This window comes from Moschus berezovskii, chromosome 1 (genome assembly GCF_049115385.1).
Source record: "Moschus berezovskii isolate FMDL1 chromosome 1, NW_MosBer_1.0, whole genome shotgun sequence".
In the NCBI taxonomy this organism is placed as follows: domain Eukaryota; kingdom Metazoa; phylum Chordata; class Mammalia; order Artiodactyla; family Moschidae; genus Moschus; species Moschus berezovskii.
This window is the reverse complement of record NC_142460.1, coordinates 65,625,256-65,643,123: the sequence shown is the minus strand read 5'-3', so window position 1 is coordinate 65,643,123 and position 17,868 is coordinate 65,625,256. Positions and strand designations below refer to the sequence as shown.

Genomic DNA, 17,868 nt, shown 5'->3' with positions numbered 1-17,868 from the left:
AATGTCCTAAAAACCCATCATCTGTGACTGAGTTACAATCCAGTTCACAGTCAAACCATGTTGAACAGATTTTCAAAACTCTTCATGACTACAGGAACTACATATGACCTCACTGAAAGTTAATATTTATTCTTCGTGATATTCTTTAAGCTACTGCTTAACGTTATATAAAAATGTATTAGAACACAAGTTCTTGGCCTTATATTTCAATATGAGAGTGAAACTGAAAAGCATATAAAACATGATTTCTAAACAACTGAACACTATTTGAGTAGTTCTGAAACAGATCTGGTAAAACAGAAATAAGTGTCTATTAGGTACCTATATAATTTTGACAGTATGACAAGAGCTGTGAGAGATATGAAAAAGGCCTTTTCCTGCAGGTGAACAATCTAGTTAGCAGATAAGACTAACATGAGCTAATAGTAAATATCACAAGATAGATCACAACTGTTAAAATGTGTATTAGAGACTAAAGTACCGTAAAACTCATGAAGGGAAATAAGCAAAGACTAAAACAATCACAGAAGTTTTCACAAGACAGATGAGCATTTAATTGGGATATGCCAGGTAGAGGTAACTATGTGGTCAATAAGTCAAAGGTTCTGGGTAAGGAGAGGCAATTGAAACAGTAAACATGGAGTTTCTGGTTTCTAGAAAACTATAGGCGGATAAGAGATTCATTAGTGGTCTGAAGGTTTTTGAAACAGGAAGAGACAATAGTCTTCTTTTGGCTCTGGATGGGAGCTGACATAGGGTAGAGAGATTGCTTGAATGCCGGCTTTATTCTTGGAGGCTGCCCAGCCCCTAAGGAGATGAGGCCCAGAAGTCAGCCTAAAACAACAGAGGAAGAAGTCAAGTTTCACTCAACGACAGAGTGAGCCTTAACCACCAGCCCATACATGCTTTGAGGGAACTGAATAGGACTAATAGAAATCACTCAATGAGAAGGTAGAATTTCCCAGCACCCATGGCACTTAGACCTGTGTACTATGCTGCGCTTAGTTGCTTAGTTGTGTCTGACTCTTTGAGACCCTATGGACTATAGCCCGCCAGTCTCCTCTGTCCGTGGGGATTCTCCCGGCAAGAATACTGGAGTGGGTTGCCATGCCTTCCTCCAGGGGATCTTCCCAACCCAGGGATCGAACCCAAGTCTCCTGCACTACAGGTGGATTATTTACTGTGTTAGCCACCAAGGAAACTTAAACCTCAAGTAGGAGGTAACTACAGATCAAGGTAGGCTGACCCAAAATATACGAGAGACATAATGGGGGCTAGACCAGGAAAAGATTTCCTCACCCAGAGATACAACACCAAAACCCTTTAGCAGTGAAGCTCAAAGAAGCACAGAGCTGGAGAGATAACCTGGGTAAATGTCTAGAGAAAGGACTAGAAAGCTAGTTCAGGCAGAGTTTGAGACCCCTCTGGTCTAGAATCAGCTACTGTAATTTAGGATTTAGAGAACATGCTAGATATGTACTATCCAATATGGTACCACTATGCGTATATGAATATTTCAAGTAATTAAAGTTATGTGTCAGTAGGCACATGTCCGCCTGCAATGCAAGAGACCTGGGTTCCATTCCTGGGCTATGAAGATCCCCTGGAGAAGGGCATGGCAACCCACTCCAGTGTTCTTGCCTGGAGATTCCCCATGGACAGAGGAGCCTGGTGGGCTACAATCCATGGGGTCACAAAGAGTTGGACAGGACTGAGCAACTAAGCACAGCACAGGCACATGTTAAGTGCTCAATAATCACACACAGCTCATGTCTTTATGATGACCATAGATATAGAACAATCTTCAATCAATGCTAAAGTCTGAAGGATTGGAGCCTGCATGATTAATAGTTGGAATCAGCCAGGCCAACTGTGGTTTGGCATTAGCTACCATGCTAATAGAAATAATAACAAACTGTACTCGCTTCTTTCATTCCTACAACCCTTCAAGTTTCAGCTTAATTCTCAATTGTGAGAGGCCTCCTCTGTTTCCAACAGTGCTTTATTCTTACACTATTTCCATTTATCGTACTATATTTAAACTGTCTCTCTCTCCCCACAGGGTCGATACCTTATACACTTTTTGATACAGAAGGAGAACAAGAACAAGAGGAATAATAAAAAGAACAAGAGTGAGCAGGGGAGGTGGTTCAAGATAACAGCCTAGGAAGGTCCTGAATTCACCTCCTCCCATGGACACAGCAAATCTACAGCTACATAAAGAACAATTCCCTATTAAAAAAAAAAAAGACCTGAAAACTAACCAAAGAGCTCCTCTACAACAAAGGACAAGGTCCGCAATGAGACGGGTAAAAGAGGCAGAGACATGGTTTCACCAAAGACCCCAACCCCAGTGTGAAGACTCACAATCAAAGAGATCTCACAGATACAGAGCTTCTTCCTGAGGAGCAAGAATTTGTGCCCTATACCAGGCACCCGCACCCTTGGGACTTGCATTGTTGAGATGAGCCCCAAAACATCTGGATTTGAAAGACCAACAGGGCTGATGTCGAGAAGAACCAAAGGGGTGTAAGGAATAGAGATTCCATTCTTAAAGGGATTGCATGCAGCGTCACCCACCTGGCCATACAACATAAAAGCCACAGTTTGAAAAGTGTCTATACATGAATGGAATTCATTTCCTAACTTTAGAGCATCTACTAGCAAGGAAGAAATCTGTTAGGATTCTCTCCAAGAATGGAAGCACTGGCAGGTTCCATTTTTGCTTTCTTCCCCCCCCCTACTTTGCTAGTGCCAGCACTAGCAGCCACCATTTTTGCACTCTCTTCCTAACTTGCTAGCACCAGTGTTAGAAATCAAAGGAGAAATTAAAAAATGCCCAGAGATAAGTGTAAATGGAAAGACAACATACCAAAATCTAAACAGCAAAAGCAGTTCTAAGATGGAAGTTTATTTATAGCAACACAGGTCTACCTCAAGAAATAAGAAAAAATTCAAATAAACAGCCTAAATTTTACATCTAAGGGAACTAGAAAAAATGAACAAAGAAAGCCCAAAGTTGTTATGAGGAAGGAAATAATAAAGATCAGAGCAGAAATAAATAAACAGAGACTAAAAAAGCAATAGAAAAGATCAATGATACAAACCGCTGGTTCTTTGAAAAGATAAAATTGACAAACTTTTAGCCTTACTCCCTAAGAAAAAAAAAAGAAAGCTTAAATAAATAAAATCAGAAATACAAGAGGAGAAATTGCAACTGATACCAAAAAAAGGTACAAAGGATTAAGAAAGTATTATGAACTATTAAACACCAACAGATTGAATAACCTGGAAGTAATGAATAAATTCCTAGAAACATATATCTTCCAAGACTGAATCATCATGAAATAAAATATCTGAATAGATCAATTACTAGGAAAAAGACTGAAACAGTAATCTCAAACAAAAAACTCTCAATGAAGAGAAGTCCAAGACCAGGTGGTTTCACTGGTAAACAGTACAGATATTAAAAAAAGATTTAAATACCTGTCCTTCTCAAATTCTTTCAAGAGAATGCTCCCAAACTCATTCACAAGGCCAACATCACCCTGATGCCAAAATTAGACAAAGATATCACAAAGGAAAATAAAATTATAGGCTAATATCACTGATGAACATAGGTGCTAAAATCTTCAACAAAATATCAGCAAACTGAATTTAAGAATGCATTAAAAGGATCATGTACCCTGATCAAGTGGGATTTACTCCAAGGATGCAAGGGTGGTTCAACATCCACAAATCAATAATATGATATATCACATTAACAAAAAGAATAATTAAAATCATTTGATTATCTCAATAGATGCATTTATAATAAAAAAAACTCTCAACAAGTGGGTATAAAGAGAACATACCTTAACCTAATAAAGGCCATATATGACATGCTCACAGGTAACATCATACCCAGTGATGAAATCATGAAGGTTTTTTCCTTTAAATCAGGACCAAGACAATGATGCTTAATCTTGCCACTTTTAGTCAAAATAGCGTTAAAACTCAGAGCATTTAGGCAAGGGGGAAAAAAAAAAGCATCCAAATTGAAAAGGAATAAGTAAAACTGTTACTATTCGCAGATGACATAACAGCTTGTAGCTATCCCTTGTAGCTCAGTTGGTAAACAATCTGCCCGCAATGCAGGAAAGCTGAGTTCAATTCCTGGGCGGGAAAGCTGAGTTCAATTCCTGGGCGGGAAGATCCCCTGAAGAAGGAAATGGCAACCCACTCCAGTATTCTTGCCTAGAGAATCCCCATGGACAGAGAAGCCTGACAGACTACAGTCCATGGGGTCGCAAGAGTTGGACACAACTTAGAGACTGCTGCTGCTGCTGCTGCTAAGTCGCTTCAGTCATGTCCGACTTTGTGCGACCCCATAGACAGCAGCCCACCAGGCTCCCCGGTCCCTGGGATTCTCCAGGCAATAACAATGGAGTGGGTTGCCATTTCCTTCTCCAATGCATGAAAGTGAAAAGTGAAAGTGAAGTCATTCAGTCATGTCCAACTCGTAGCGACCCCATGGACTGCAGCCCACCAGGCTCCTCCATCCATGGGATTTTCCAGGCAAGAGTACTGGAGTGGGGTGCCATTGCCTTCTCCAATATATATATATATTGCATTCTCATATAAATATATATATATATATAAAACACTAAATATATTTTAGATATGACCTCAATCAAATCCCTTATGATTATACAGTGGAAGTGAGAAATAGATTTAAGGGACTAGATCTGATTGATAGAGTGCCTGACGAACTCTGGACGGAGGTTCATGACATTGTACAGGAGACAGGGACCAAGACCATCCCCATGGAAAAGAAATGCAAAAGAGTGAAATGGCTGTCTGAGGAGGCCTCACAAATAGCTGTGAAAAGAAGAGAGGCGAAAAGCAAAGGAGAAAAGGAAAGATATAAGCATCTGAATGCAGAGTTCCAAAGAATAGCAAGGAGAGATAAGAAAGACTTCCTCAGTGATCAATGCAAAAAATAGAGGAAAACAACAGAATAGGAAAAACAAGAGAACTCTTCAAGAAAATTAGAGATTCCAAGGGAACATTTCATGCAAAGATGGGCTTGATAAAGGACAGAAATGGTATGGACCTAACGGAAGCAGAAGATATTAAGAAGAGGTGGCAGGAATACACAGAAGAACTGTACAAAAAAGATCTCCATGACCAAGACAGTCACAATAACGTGATCACTGACCTAGAGCCAGACATCTTGGAATGTGAAGCAAGTGGGCCTTAGAAAGCATCACTACTAACAAAGCTAGTGGTGGTGATGGAATTCCAGTTGAGCTATTTCAAGTCTTGAAAGATGATGCTGTGAAAGTGCTTCACTCAATATGCCAGCAGATTTGGAAAACTCAGCAGTGGCCACAGGACTGGAAGAGGTTAGTCTTCATTCCAATCCCAAAGAAAGGCAATGCCAAAGAATGCTCAAACTACCGCACAGTTGCACTCATCTCACACACTAGTAAAGTCATGCTCAAAATTCTCCAAGCCAGGCTTCAGCAGTATGTAAACCATGAATTCCCAGATGTTCAAGCAGGTTTTAGAAAAGGCAGAGGCACCAGAGATCAAATTGCCAACATCCGCTGGATCATGGAGAAAGCAAGAGAGTTTCAGAAAAACATCTATTTCTGCTTCGTTGACTATGCCAAAGCCTTTGACTGTGTGGATCACAATAAACTGTGGAACATTCTGAAAGAGATGGGAATCCCAGACCACCTGACCTGCCTCTTGAGAAACCTGTATGCAGGTCAGGAAGCAACAGTTAGAACTGGACATGGAACAACAGACTGGTTCCAAATAGGAAAAGGTGTACGTCAAGGTTGTATAGTGTCACCTTGCTTATTTAACTTATATGCAGAGTACATCATGAGGAACGCTGGGCTGGAAGAAGCACAAGCTGGAATCAAGATTGCTGGGAGAAATATCAATAACCTCAGATATGCAGATGACACCACCCTTATGGCAGAAAGTGAAGAGGAACTCAAAAGCCTCTTGATGAAAGTGAAAGAGGAGAGTGAAAAGGTTGGCTTGAAGCTCAACATTCAGAAAACAAAGATCATGGCATCTGGTCCCATCACTTCATGGGAAATAGATGGAAAAACAGTGGAAACAGTGTCAGACTTTATTTTTGGGGGCTCCAAAATCACTGCAGATGCTGATTGCAGCCATGAAATTAAAAGACGCTTGCTCCTTGGAAGGAAAGTTATGACCAACCTTGATAGTATTTTAAAAAGCAGAGACATTACTTTGCCAACCAAGGTCCGTCTAGTCAAGGCAATGGTTTTTCCCGTGGTCATGTATGGATGTGAGAGTTGGACTGTGAAGAAGGCTGATCGCCAAAGAATAGGTGCTTTTGAACTGTGGTGTTGGAGAAGACTCTTGAGAGTCCCTTATACTGCAAGGAGTTCAACCAGTCCATTCTAGAGGAGATCAATCCTGGATGTTCATTGGAGGGACTGATGCTAAAGCTGAAACTGCAATACTTTGGCCACCTCATGCGACGAGTTGACTCACTGGAAAAGACTCTGATGCTGGGAAAGGTTGGGGGCGGGAGGAGAAGGGGACGACGGAGAATGAGATGGCTGGATGGCATCGCCGACTCTGTGGACATGAGTTTGAGTGAACTCCGGGAGTTGGTGATGGACAGGGAGGCCTGGCGTGCTGTGATTCATGGGGTCGCGGAGAGTCGGACACGACTGAGCGACTGAACTGAACTGAACTGAACGCTAAATACCTCACCAAAAAAAACCAGTTAGAACCAATAAATTCAGTAAAGTTGCAGGGTAAAAAATTAATATTCAAACTTGTATTTTTATACACTAACAATGAACTATCAGAAAGAAAAATTAAGAAAAAAAATCCCGTTTAAAATGGCATCAAAAAGAATAAAATACACAGCAAACAAATTTAAGGAGATGAAAGATCTACACATCGAAAACTATAAGACACTGATGAAGTAATTGAGGAAGACACAAATAAGTGGAAAGATATTCCATGCTTATAGATTGGAAGAATATCATTAAAATGTCTATGTTAACTAAAACAATCTACAGATTCAATGCAATCCCTACCAAATTACCAAAGGTTTTTTTCATAGAAATAGAACTAATAGTCCTAAAATTTGTAGAGAATCACAGAAGATCCTGAATGGGCTAAGCACTCTTGTAAAGGCGAACAAGGCTGGAGGCATCATGCTTTCTGATTTCAGACTATACTACGAAGCTGTAAAATCAAAACAGTATGATATTGGCATAAAAAGATCGATGGCACAGAATAGACAGCCTAAAAATAAACACACACATAATATGGGCAGTCAATTTACGATAAAGAAGGCACAAATACAAAGTAGGGAAAGGCCAGTCTCTTCAAAAATAGTGCTGGGAAAACTGGATAGCCACATGAAAAGAATAAAACTGGACCAGTATCTTACATCATACACAAAAATTAGCTCAACTGAGATATTTATATCTTTATAATATTTTATACTTATATGTATGTAATAGAATATTACTCAGCCATAAAAAAGAATGGACTGGACCTTAAGGGTAATATGCTAAGTGAAATAAGATATAGAGGAAGAAAAATACCATAGAATTTAAAATACCATAGAATTTTAGTTATCTGTGAGATCTGAAAACAAATGAACAAACAAAACACATAGATACAGGGGACAGACTGGTGGTTGCCAAAATGTGGAGAGGTGGGCATAAATAGATGCAGGGTATCAGGAGGGACAAGCTTCCAGTTATAAAATAAATAAGTCTTACAGTTTTCAAAGTATAGGTCTTTTGTCTCCTTAAGTAGGTTTATTCATAAGTATTTTATTCTTCTTAATGAGAAGGTAAATGGAGTTTTTTCTTAAATTTCTCTTTCTGATCTCTGATTGTTAGTGTATAGAAATGCAACAGATTTATGTGTACTAATTTTGTGACCTGCAACTTGACCAAATTCATTGATGAGCTTCAGTAGTTTTCTTTAGGATTTTCTATGTATAGCATCTTTAGGATTTTCTGTGTATAGCATCATGTCATCTGCAAACAATGACAGTTTCATGTCTTCTTTTTCCAATTCAGATTCTGTTTGTTTTTCTTCTCTGATTGCCATAGCTAGGACTTCCAAAACTATGTTGAATAGAAGTGGCAAGAGTGGACGTCCTTGTCTTGTTTCTGATCTTAGAGGAAATGCCTTTACCCTTTCACTGTTGAGTATAATGTTAGCTGTAGGTTTGTCATAAATGACCTTTGCGGTATGTACCCAAATAATGTTGAGGTATGTATTCTCTATGTCCACTTTCTGAAGAGTTTTTTTTTTTTTATCATAAATAGGTGTTGAATTCTGTCAAAAGATTTTTCTGCATCTTGAAATGATCACGTCACCTCACACCAGTCAGAATGGCCATCATCAAAAAATCCACAAACAATAAATGCTGGAGAGGGTATTGAGAGAACGGAACCCTCCTACACTGTCAGTGGGAACGCGAATTGGTGTAGCCACTATGGAGAACAGTATGAAGGTTCCTTAAGAAGCTAAAAATAGAGCTACCATATGATTCTACAATCCCACTCCTGGGCATATACCCAGAGAAAAACATGGTCCAAAAGGATACATGTACCTCACTGTTCATTGCAGCGCTATTTACAACAACCAAGACATTTAGGAAGCAACCTAAATGTCCATAGACAGAAGAATGGATAAAAAAAAGTTGTGGTACATATATACAAACGAATATTACTCAACCATACAAAAGAATGAAATAATGCCTTGTGCAGCATCATGAATGAACCTAGAGATTGTCATACTGAGTGAAGTAAGTCAGAGAAAGCAATATCATATGATATTGCTTATACGTGGACTCTAAAAAGAAGTGATACAAATTTGAACTAATTTACAAAACAGACACAGACTCACAGACTTAGAGAAGGAACTTATGGTTATGGGGGGAGGAATGGGCGATATTTAAGAGAGTTTGGGGTTGACATGTACACACTATAATATTAAAATGGATAACCAACAAAGACCTACTATATAGCACAGGGAACTCTGCTCAATTTTCTATAACAACCTAATGGGGAAAAGAATTTGAAATAGAACTGAATCAACTTGTTGTACACTTGAGGCTAACACAACCTTGTTAACCAACTGTACTCCAATATAAAATGAAAAGTTAAAACATGAAAATAAAAGAAATAAGTCATGGGAATGTTATATATAGCACGGTGACTATAATCAATAATATTGTATTGTAGATTTGAAAGCTGCTAAGAAAGTAAATCTTGAAAGCTCTCATCACAAGAAAAAAAGTGTTTGTAAATTTGTATGGTGACAGATTGTATAATTAGGCTTATTGTGGTGGTCATTTTGTAATGTATATAAAAGTTGAATCATTATGTTGAGCACCTGAAACTTGTATAATGTTATGTGTCAATTGTGCTGTATTTAGTTGCCCAGTCGTGTTCAACTCTTTGGAACCCCATGGACTGTAGCCCATCAGGTTTCTCTGTCCATGGGGATTCTCCAGGCAAGAATACTGGAGTGGGTTGCCATGCCCTCCTCCAGGGGATCCTCCCAATCCAGGGGTTGAATCCAGGTCTCCCACATTGCATGCGGATTCTTTACCACCTAAGCCACCAGGGAATCCCCAAGAAATACTGGAGGGGGTAGTCTATGCCTTCTCCAGAGGATCTTCCTGACCTAGGAATTGAACCAGGGTCTCCCGCATTGAAGGTGGATTCTTTCCCAGCTGAGCTACCAGGGAAGCCCCATGTCAACTGTACTTCAATTTAAAAAGAAATCTATCACAGGAACCAGAAAAAAAAGAACAAACACAAGAAAAAGAAAATCTTCATTGAGTTCTTATTATGTTATAGGCAGTTTAAATACATGATTTTCATTTAGGTCTCCATTTTTTAAACAACAAAACTGATATTTAAGGTGGTTAAATAATTTACCCTAAGTCATATAGCTGACAAGCAGCAGAGCTAGAATATGGGTTCTTAGCAGTCGGTATATTGCTCCTCATCCATCATGAAACATTGTATCAAAGTCCTTGTGAAAACATGGATCATTTAACTGAATCTTACTGTTAGAAGTATTGCAGTAAATGTCAAATTAATCAGCTACTCAAACTTAATGGGAGACATACATGTTTGTCAAGAATGACAACAAGCTTGGGAAATTCCATAAGTGAGGTATGCATGGGCAAATGGAGGGGGATCACTGCAGGTATGGAAAAGAAAACAGCATATGCAAAGACATGGAGGCACAGAAGAGTGTGTTGAAGGGTGATGCACAGGTTAGGAGCACAGCAGAGGCACTGTTTTAGCTATTCCAACTTTAAACCAGCATTTATTCTTTTTATTGGAAATGTCTGTGCTTATAGATAATTTTCTGCTTTATTAACCTGTTTTGTGGAATGCTAAGGAGTGAAATACCTCTTTGAACTTAAATTTCAGTACTGTTGAGTCTTGATGATCATACACCAAAAAATAGAACTTCCACAAACAAAAAGCACTAACTTACCAGGTGACAAAGGCATAAATTGCTCCAACGATGATAATGGCTGTTGCATAATGCCAACAAAAGCATATGGCGAGAAACATAGCGTTGTCATGATCCATTAAATCCCATGCAGGACCTCCACTGGGAGGATAAAGGACAAACCCAATCTGTAATTTAAAACAAGAGCACACATTAAGAATTACCAGTCATATTCTCAAAGATGGTGCAGTTCAAAATGCTTCATTTCAAGATTAATGGTAACATAACTCCTATTATCTGAGATTCTACAGATAAGAAACTCTACCTGTTTTACTAAAATGGACAATACTAGTTAACACTTTTGGAAAAAGGTTAAGGATATTTATAGATCAATTTTCAAAATATGGATAGTAATCATCTCTGGAGATTGATGGACTTTCAGAGAATATGTTAGGATTCTAAATTGCTCAGCTTCACTAAATTATTTCAAAATAAGAGTTTTGAAAAACAGGTTTTAAAATAAACAAAGCTTTTGGGTAACATTACATTCATACTGAAAGCTTGTCTCCTAAGATTAGGAACAAGACAAGGATTTCTTATTTTACAAGTTCTACTTAATACTGCACTAGAAATTCTAGCCAGTGCAATTAGTCAAGAAAAATTGATAAAGCACATCCACATTGTTAAGGAAGAAGTAAAACTATCTATATTCACAAATTACATGATCTTATATACATATAATTATAAAGAATCCACACACAAAAAAAAACTATCAGAGCTAATAAATAAATTTAGCACACCTGCAGGATACAAAATCAACACACAAAAGATGCAATGAACAATCCATAAAAATTAAGTTAGGAAAACAATTCCATTAATAATAGCATTGAAAAGAATAAAATACTTAGGAATAAATTTAAGCAAGGAGGCTCAAGATTTGTACCTTGCAAACTACAAAACATTGTTGAAAGAGATCAAAGAAGATCTAAATAAATGGAGTGTAGCCAGGGGTTGCAAGAGTCGGACACAATTTAGCAAATAAACCATTACACCATATATAAAAGTAAACTCAAAATGAATCAAAAACCTAAATATGAGAACTAAAATTATAACTCTTAGAAGAAAACACAAGGAAAAAGCTTCATGTCCTGGGATTTGGTACTGATTTCTTAGACATGACACCAAGACACATCAAAATTAAAAACGTGCATCAAAGGACAGTATCAAGAAGATGAAAAGACAACCCTTAGCATATGAGGAAATTTTGCAAATCATATATCTGATAAGGAACTGATATCTAGAATATATTAAGAACTCCTAAATCTCAACAAAAAACCAAACAAAATTTTAATGGCCAAGGGACATGAAGACTCATTTTCCCAAAGAAGGTGCTTAAATCCTCAATAAGCTCAAGAAAAAATTATAAACATCATTAGTTATTAGAGAAATGAAAATAAAAACCACCATGAAATATCACTTCACACCCTCTAGAATGGTATTAATAATAGTAAGTAACAACTGTTGGTAAGGGTATGGAGAAACTGGAATCCTTACACGTTGCTATTGAGAATGTAAAATGATACATGTATGTGTGCTCAGTCTTGTCTGACTCTTTGTGACCCCATGGACTGTAGCTCTCCAGGCTCCTCTCTCCATGGAATTTTCCAGACAAGAATACTGGAATGGGTTGCCATTTCCTACTCCAGAGGATCTTTCCAACCCAGGGACCAAATCCGTGTCTCTTGTGTCTCATGCACTGGCAGGCAGATTCTTTACCACCGTACCACCTGGGAAGCCCATAAAATGATACAGCCATGTGGATAACAATTTGACAGTTTCTCAAAAAGTTAAATGGAGAATATCTTTCCCAAAATAATCGAAAAACCACTATCCAAACATCTACACAAATGTTCAAAGCAGCATCATTCACAAGGGCCACAGTTGAAAACATTCCAATTGTCCATCAACTGATAATGAATAAGAAAAATGTGGTATTTCCATACCACAGAACATTATTCAGCCATAAAAATGACATTAATTTATAATGCAAATTGGATGAACCTTGAAAACATTATGTTAGAGAAAGAAGATAGACACAAAAGATAATATTGCATGGTTCTGTTTGTATGAAATAACCAGGATAGGTAAACCATAGAGAAACAAAGCAAATTAGTGGTAACCAGGGACTGGAAGGAAAAAAAGGAATGATTGGTTAATGGAACTGGGGTTTCCTTTCAGGATGATGAAAATATTTTAGAACTAAATAGAGAGTTGTGTGAGAGTTGCACAACACTGTGAATGTACTAAATGTTGCTGCATTATACACTTTAAAAAGCATAAAATGTTGCTAAAGGGGAGAAGGTTCCCGGGATGAGAGAATTGGTAAGGGAGATTAAGAGGGACAAATTTCCAATCACAGAACAAATGAGTTCCAAGTATGAAATGTACACTGTTGGAAATACAGTCAACAATTATGTAATATCTTTGTCTAGTGGCAGATACTAGATCCAGATACTAGATAGATATTAGATATGAGGGATCATATTGCAACTTGTAGAAATATGAAATCACTATGTTGGGCATGAGGAACTAACAGTGCTCTAGGTCAGTTATACTTCAGAAACAAATTCATAGAAAAAGAGATCAGATTTGTGGTTACCAGAGGTGGGAGGTGGGGGAAGGGGATTGATATCCCCACTGGCTGGATGAAGGCAGCCAATGGGTACAAACTTCCAGTTATAAGATAAATAAGTGGTGTAATGTTCAATGTGGTCAATATAATTAACACTGCTGTGTGTTATGGAAGTTAAGAGAGTAAATTCTGAGATTTCTTATCACAGGAAACAATTTTTTTCAATGTCTTTAATTTTGTTTCTACATGAGATAATGGATATTCACTAAACTTATTTTGGTAATCATTTCATTATGTAAATGAAATCATTGTGCTATACATCATAAACTCATACAGTGCTGCATGTCAATTATTCTTTAATAAAACTGAAAAAGCGAGGAAGGAAGAGAGGGAGGGAGGAATTTATTTCTGTTACATGAATTTTACTCCAATAGGAAAAGTAAGATAAAAAGATGATAGGTAGATAGAGGAACAGATGTCGGGTTTGAGATCTAAATGAAATACAAAACCAAGATAATTACATGGATAATTGTACAAAAGCCTACCACATATTAGCTAACTATGTGTCAGTTACTGTGCTTAGGAGGTTTCTCTACTATGGCCCTTCAATAATATATTATTATCCCATGTTAACGTATTGTTATCCTCATTAACCAGATTGAAAAATTGGGTGGTTTAGTAATTTGCTCATGATCATAAATCTAATAAATGTAATCTTACTGGGGGAAAAAAAGCATTTTAGTTTATAATATTGAGTGAAACCATTTCTGTTGGAAATTTCCAGTAATATGAATAATCCAGGGAAAAGTAAAAGTTGTGCCTTAATCACATGTTCCTGTTTCCCATCTGAAAGGATTCCCTTTAGGGAATTCCCTGGTGATCCAGCAGCTAAGACTCTGTGCTCCCAATGCAGGGTGTCTGGGTTCTATCTCTGGTCACAGAACTAGATCTCATGTATCACAACTGAGTTTGCAAGCTGAAACTCAAGATCCTCAATGCCCAACAAAGATCGAAGATCCTGTGTGCTGCACCTAAGACCCAGCACAGCCAAATAGATAAATATTTTAAAAAATAAAGGATTCCCTTTAGCTGGAAGGAGAGCTGCCATTGGTACTCCCTGGAAGATGTACCGCCATGTGTCAGGCACTGTAACCTCACTCATGCACATCAACTTCACCCTAATTCTCATCCTCACAACCACCCCAAGAGGAGGGTGTCATCATCCCCATATCACAGAGGGTAGAACAGCAACTCAGAGATTGCAGTCACATCCCCAATATTACAAAACGGCTGAATGACTAACAGGGTTCCAAGACAGGAGGGCCTGCCTCCAGAACTCTGTGTGCTCCTTTTTCTACCCAACACGCTCTTTTAGCCTTTCTCCATTGGGCAATGTGAAGGACAATGGCTTGGACACCAAGGTCCATGTGAGTCATCTCAGCAGTTTGATACAATTTGAACAATCAGTACTGAGATAGTAGTTGGTCCCATGAAGACATGGTACTGTTTTTCCCTTAAAACACAGATTATAGACTGAGCCACATCTATATCACAGATGTGCTTTGCCTGCCTTGCACATTTTAAAAAATAATTTGAATTAATTTACAATGCTTGAAAAATTAGGGAACTTCACTCAAAAGTCCACAGTCTCAGCTTACTTCTAAAAACAGAAATATCTGGCCACACCAGACATGTGTTTCAAAGCATGAACAGCAACATATGTTCTCCATTGATTCACTGTTCAGGTTGGTAGCTGCCTGACCAAGTGGAGCAGTCCAGAGGCCTTCATTTTTACACTGGTGCTATGCATTTTATTTATTAACCAGTGTCACATTCATAAATTTTTCTCAAATATCAAAGCTGAAATAAGCTGGGTAGTCTATAATAACTCCTACCTGCCCTTCTCTACATCCCAGGAGACAGACTTCTTTTGTTATGTCTATTTTACAGATACAAAAATCTAAAAAAAAAAGAAAAGAAATCTAAATAAGGTGCGAACCTGCCTCTGGTCTCCAAACAGTCACAAAGGCACTTGCATCATTGCGCTGTGCAGCACCCACCAAGAGCTGGGGACTCTGTATGAGGACAGGGCTCCATTCTAAAGGGATGAGTAATTAACAAAAGATAGATCAGTTATCAAATTAGAGATCTGAACCTACAGTACCCATAAACTCCACGAGCAGAATGCCACCCAGCTGCTTTGTCTGCTGTTTCAACATATCTGTGTTTTGTAATACCCCTTTATAATACTGCAAGGAACGCTCACAGTGGAAACCAAAGTGACGAGAGCCCAGGTCCCTAAAGGCCCTGGAAGAAAGAGAGACTTTCTAGCTCCTCTGTGCTCACTGTTTGGAAATGACAATAAGTAAACTCAAACTATGTAGTCAATTCTCAGTTTAAGGGGCCCAGCCATTTCAACTAGGGTGTCAGAACTGCTTCTCGTGTTCTTCTCTCACATCAATACATGGAGGTTGACAGAGAAATCTGTGTCAAGAAAAGGCCTTTTGGGAGGTTGAGTTTAATGACCTAGCTAGGTTAAGGGCTAGCTCTCCAGTTCCCACCCATCAGTCTCACTTGTGTTCCTTCAATGCAATTCACACCACTCACCTACCCCTGCCTGGGGAGTGATCAACTCCAGCTCCCAGGGGAAAGACTTCGCAGTTGTTGTGGGTTAAATCATTCCTTCTAAAAGGGCATGTTGAAGTCCTAACCCCTGATACCTGTGAATGTAACCTCATTTGGAAATACGGTCTTTGTAGATGACATCCAGATGAGGTCATATTGGATCAGAATTGGCCCTAAATCCAGTGATGAGTGGGGCTTCTGTGATAGCTCAGTTGGTAAAGAATCCGCCTGCAATCCAGGAGACCCTGGTTTGATTCCCGGGTCAGGAACATCTGCTGGAGAAGGGATAGGCTACCCACTCCAGTATTCTTGGGCTTCCCTTGTGGCTCAGCTGGTAAAGAATTTGCCTACAATGTGGGAGACCTAGGTTTGATCGCTGGGTTGGGAAGAAGACTGCCCACTCCAGGATTCTGGCCTAGAGAATTCCATGAACTGTATAGTCCATGGGGTCGCAAAGAGTTGGACACAACTGAGTGACTTTCACTTTCAGTTTCCAGTTGAATGCCCTTATAAGAGGTCCATGTAAAGACACAGGTACACAGAAATACACAGGTATGACTCTGGAGGCAGAGATTGGAATCATGCTACCAACAGGCCAAGGAAAGTCAATGATTGTTGGCAACTGACAAATTCTCCCTTAGGGCCCCAGAGAAAGAACCAACCTGCTGACAGCTTGATTTTTAGTTCTATCTCCCAGAACAGTGAAGTCTTTCTGCTTGTTGGAATTTTTTATTGCAGCCCTTGTACACTAATACAGGAGCTAAGGCTGAAATAAGCAGAAGAGTATCACCTGTTCTAAAGCTCAAACCTGGACACAACTGGTGACTCTCACTTACCTTTCAAACCCCAACTAAAGTTCACCTTCTCCTAGAAGATTTCTCAACCCTCTTCCTATGGAATTAATAGTATCTCCTCAAGGCAGAGGCATTTTCAGGTTGGAACATTTCATTCAAGCAACAATCTCATAAGATATCATTACTATTTTTTAGTTGAGGAATCTTAAGCACACAGAACAGTTAGTCTATGGTCATGTCATTAATATGGTAGATCCAGAATTCAGATCTGGGTCCGGCTCACAGACTTCTCCCTTCATGCCACAGTCACAACTGTTTTTTGTTTCCAAACTAAAATCCCTCCCAAATGTGTCCTCCTCTTTCCTTGATTCTTGCTGCACTGCGGTTCTCACACTGGGAATGAGAAAGTACAAAAGTGAGCTTTAGAAATACTCATCCACACACAGACTCAGAAAACATGCTTCATGGAATAAATGTGCCTGAGAGATTTTTTTTTAATCTTTTCTAAATTGCCTTTGATTAGGCTTTTGAGAAAAATTTATTTGGCTGTAATGTTCAGGAAATAAACCATTTTGATAGGTGGGGAGGGGAATGCCCTCCAGGTTTGTCTATTACTTAATCATTTATATATGAGCTATTTTAAAAAATGGCCACTGTGGGCATTTTCCTCATTCTGTTCACCTCTCCATATTTATGGTTCCAAGAATCCAGGTGTTCAGTTCAGTTCAGTTCAGTTCAGTCGCTCAGTCGTGTCCGACTCTCCGCGACCCCATGAATCACAGCACGCCAGGCCTCCCTGTCCATCACCAACTCCCGGAGTACACTCAAACTCATGTCCACAGAGTCGGTGATGCCATCCAGCCATCTCATTCTCCGTCGTCCCCTTCTCCTCCCGCCCCCAACCTTTCCCAGCATCAGAGTCCTTTCCAGTGAGTCAACTCGTCTCATGAGGTGGCCAAAGTACTGGAGTTTCAGCTTTAGCATCAGTCCCTCCAATGAACATCCAGGATTGATCTCCTTTAGAATGGACTGGTTGGATCTCCTTGCAGTATAAGGGACTCTCAAGAGTCTTCTCCAACACCACAGTTCAAAAGCATCGATTCTTCGGCAATCAGCTTTCTTCACAGTCCAACTCTCACATCCATACATGACCACGGGAAAAACCATTGCCTTGACTAGACGGACCTTGGTCGGCAAAGTAATGTCTCTGCTTTTTAATATACTATCAAGGTTGGTCATAACTTTCCTTCCAAGGAGCAAGCGTCTTTTAATTTCATGGCTGCAATCAGCATCTGCAGTGATTTTGGAGCCCAAAAAAACAAAGTCTGACAC

General features: G+C 39.1%; 1 protein-coding gene across 5 annotated transcripts in view; it reads right to left on the bottom strand.

Annotated features, from left to right (window-relative positions):
- The window catches only part of LOC129547113 (transmembrane protein 45A-like), a 131,191-nt gene that overhangs the window by 2,748 nt on the left and 110,575 nt on the right, over positions 1 to 17,868 (bottom strand). For 2 of the 5 annotated variants that reach the window (XM_055413234.2, XM_088836567.1), the window contains 2 exons: positions 10,528 to 10,673; positions 522 to 834 (listed from right to left, as the gene is read on the bottom strand). In XM_055413234.2, the coding sequence (XP_055269209.2) occupies positions 684 to 834; positions 10,528 to 10,673 (297 nt within the window). In that variant the 3' untranslated portion in view covers positions 522 to 683. Of the gene's footprint in view, positions 1 to 521; positions 835 to 10,527; positions 10,674 to 17,868 lie in introns of those variants that run through there. The other 3 variants (XM_055413091.2, XM_055413016.2, XM_088836572.1) reach the window with 3 other exon arrangements.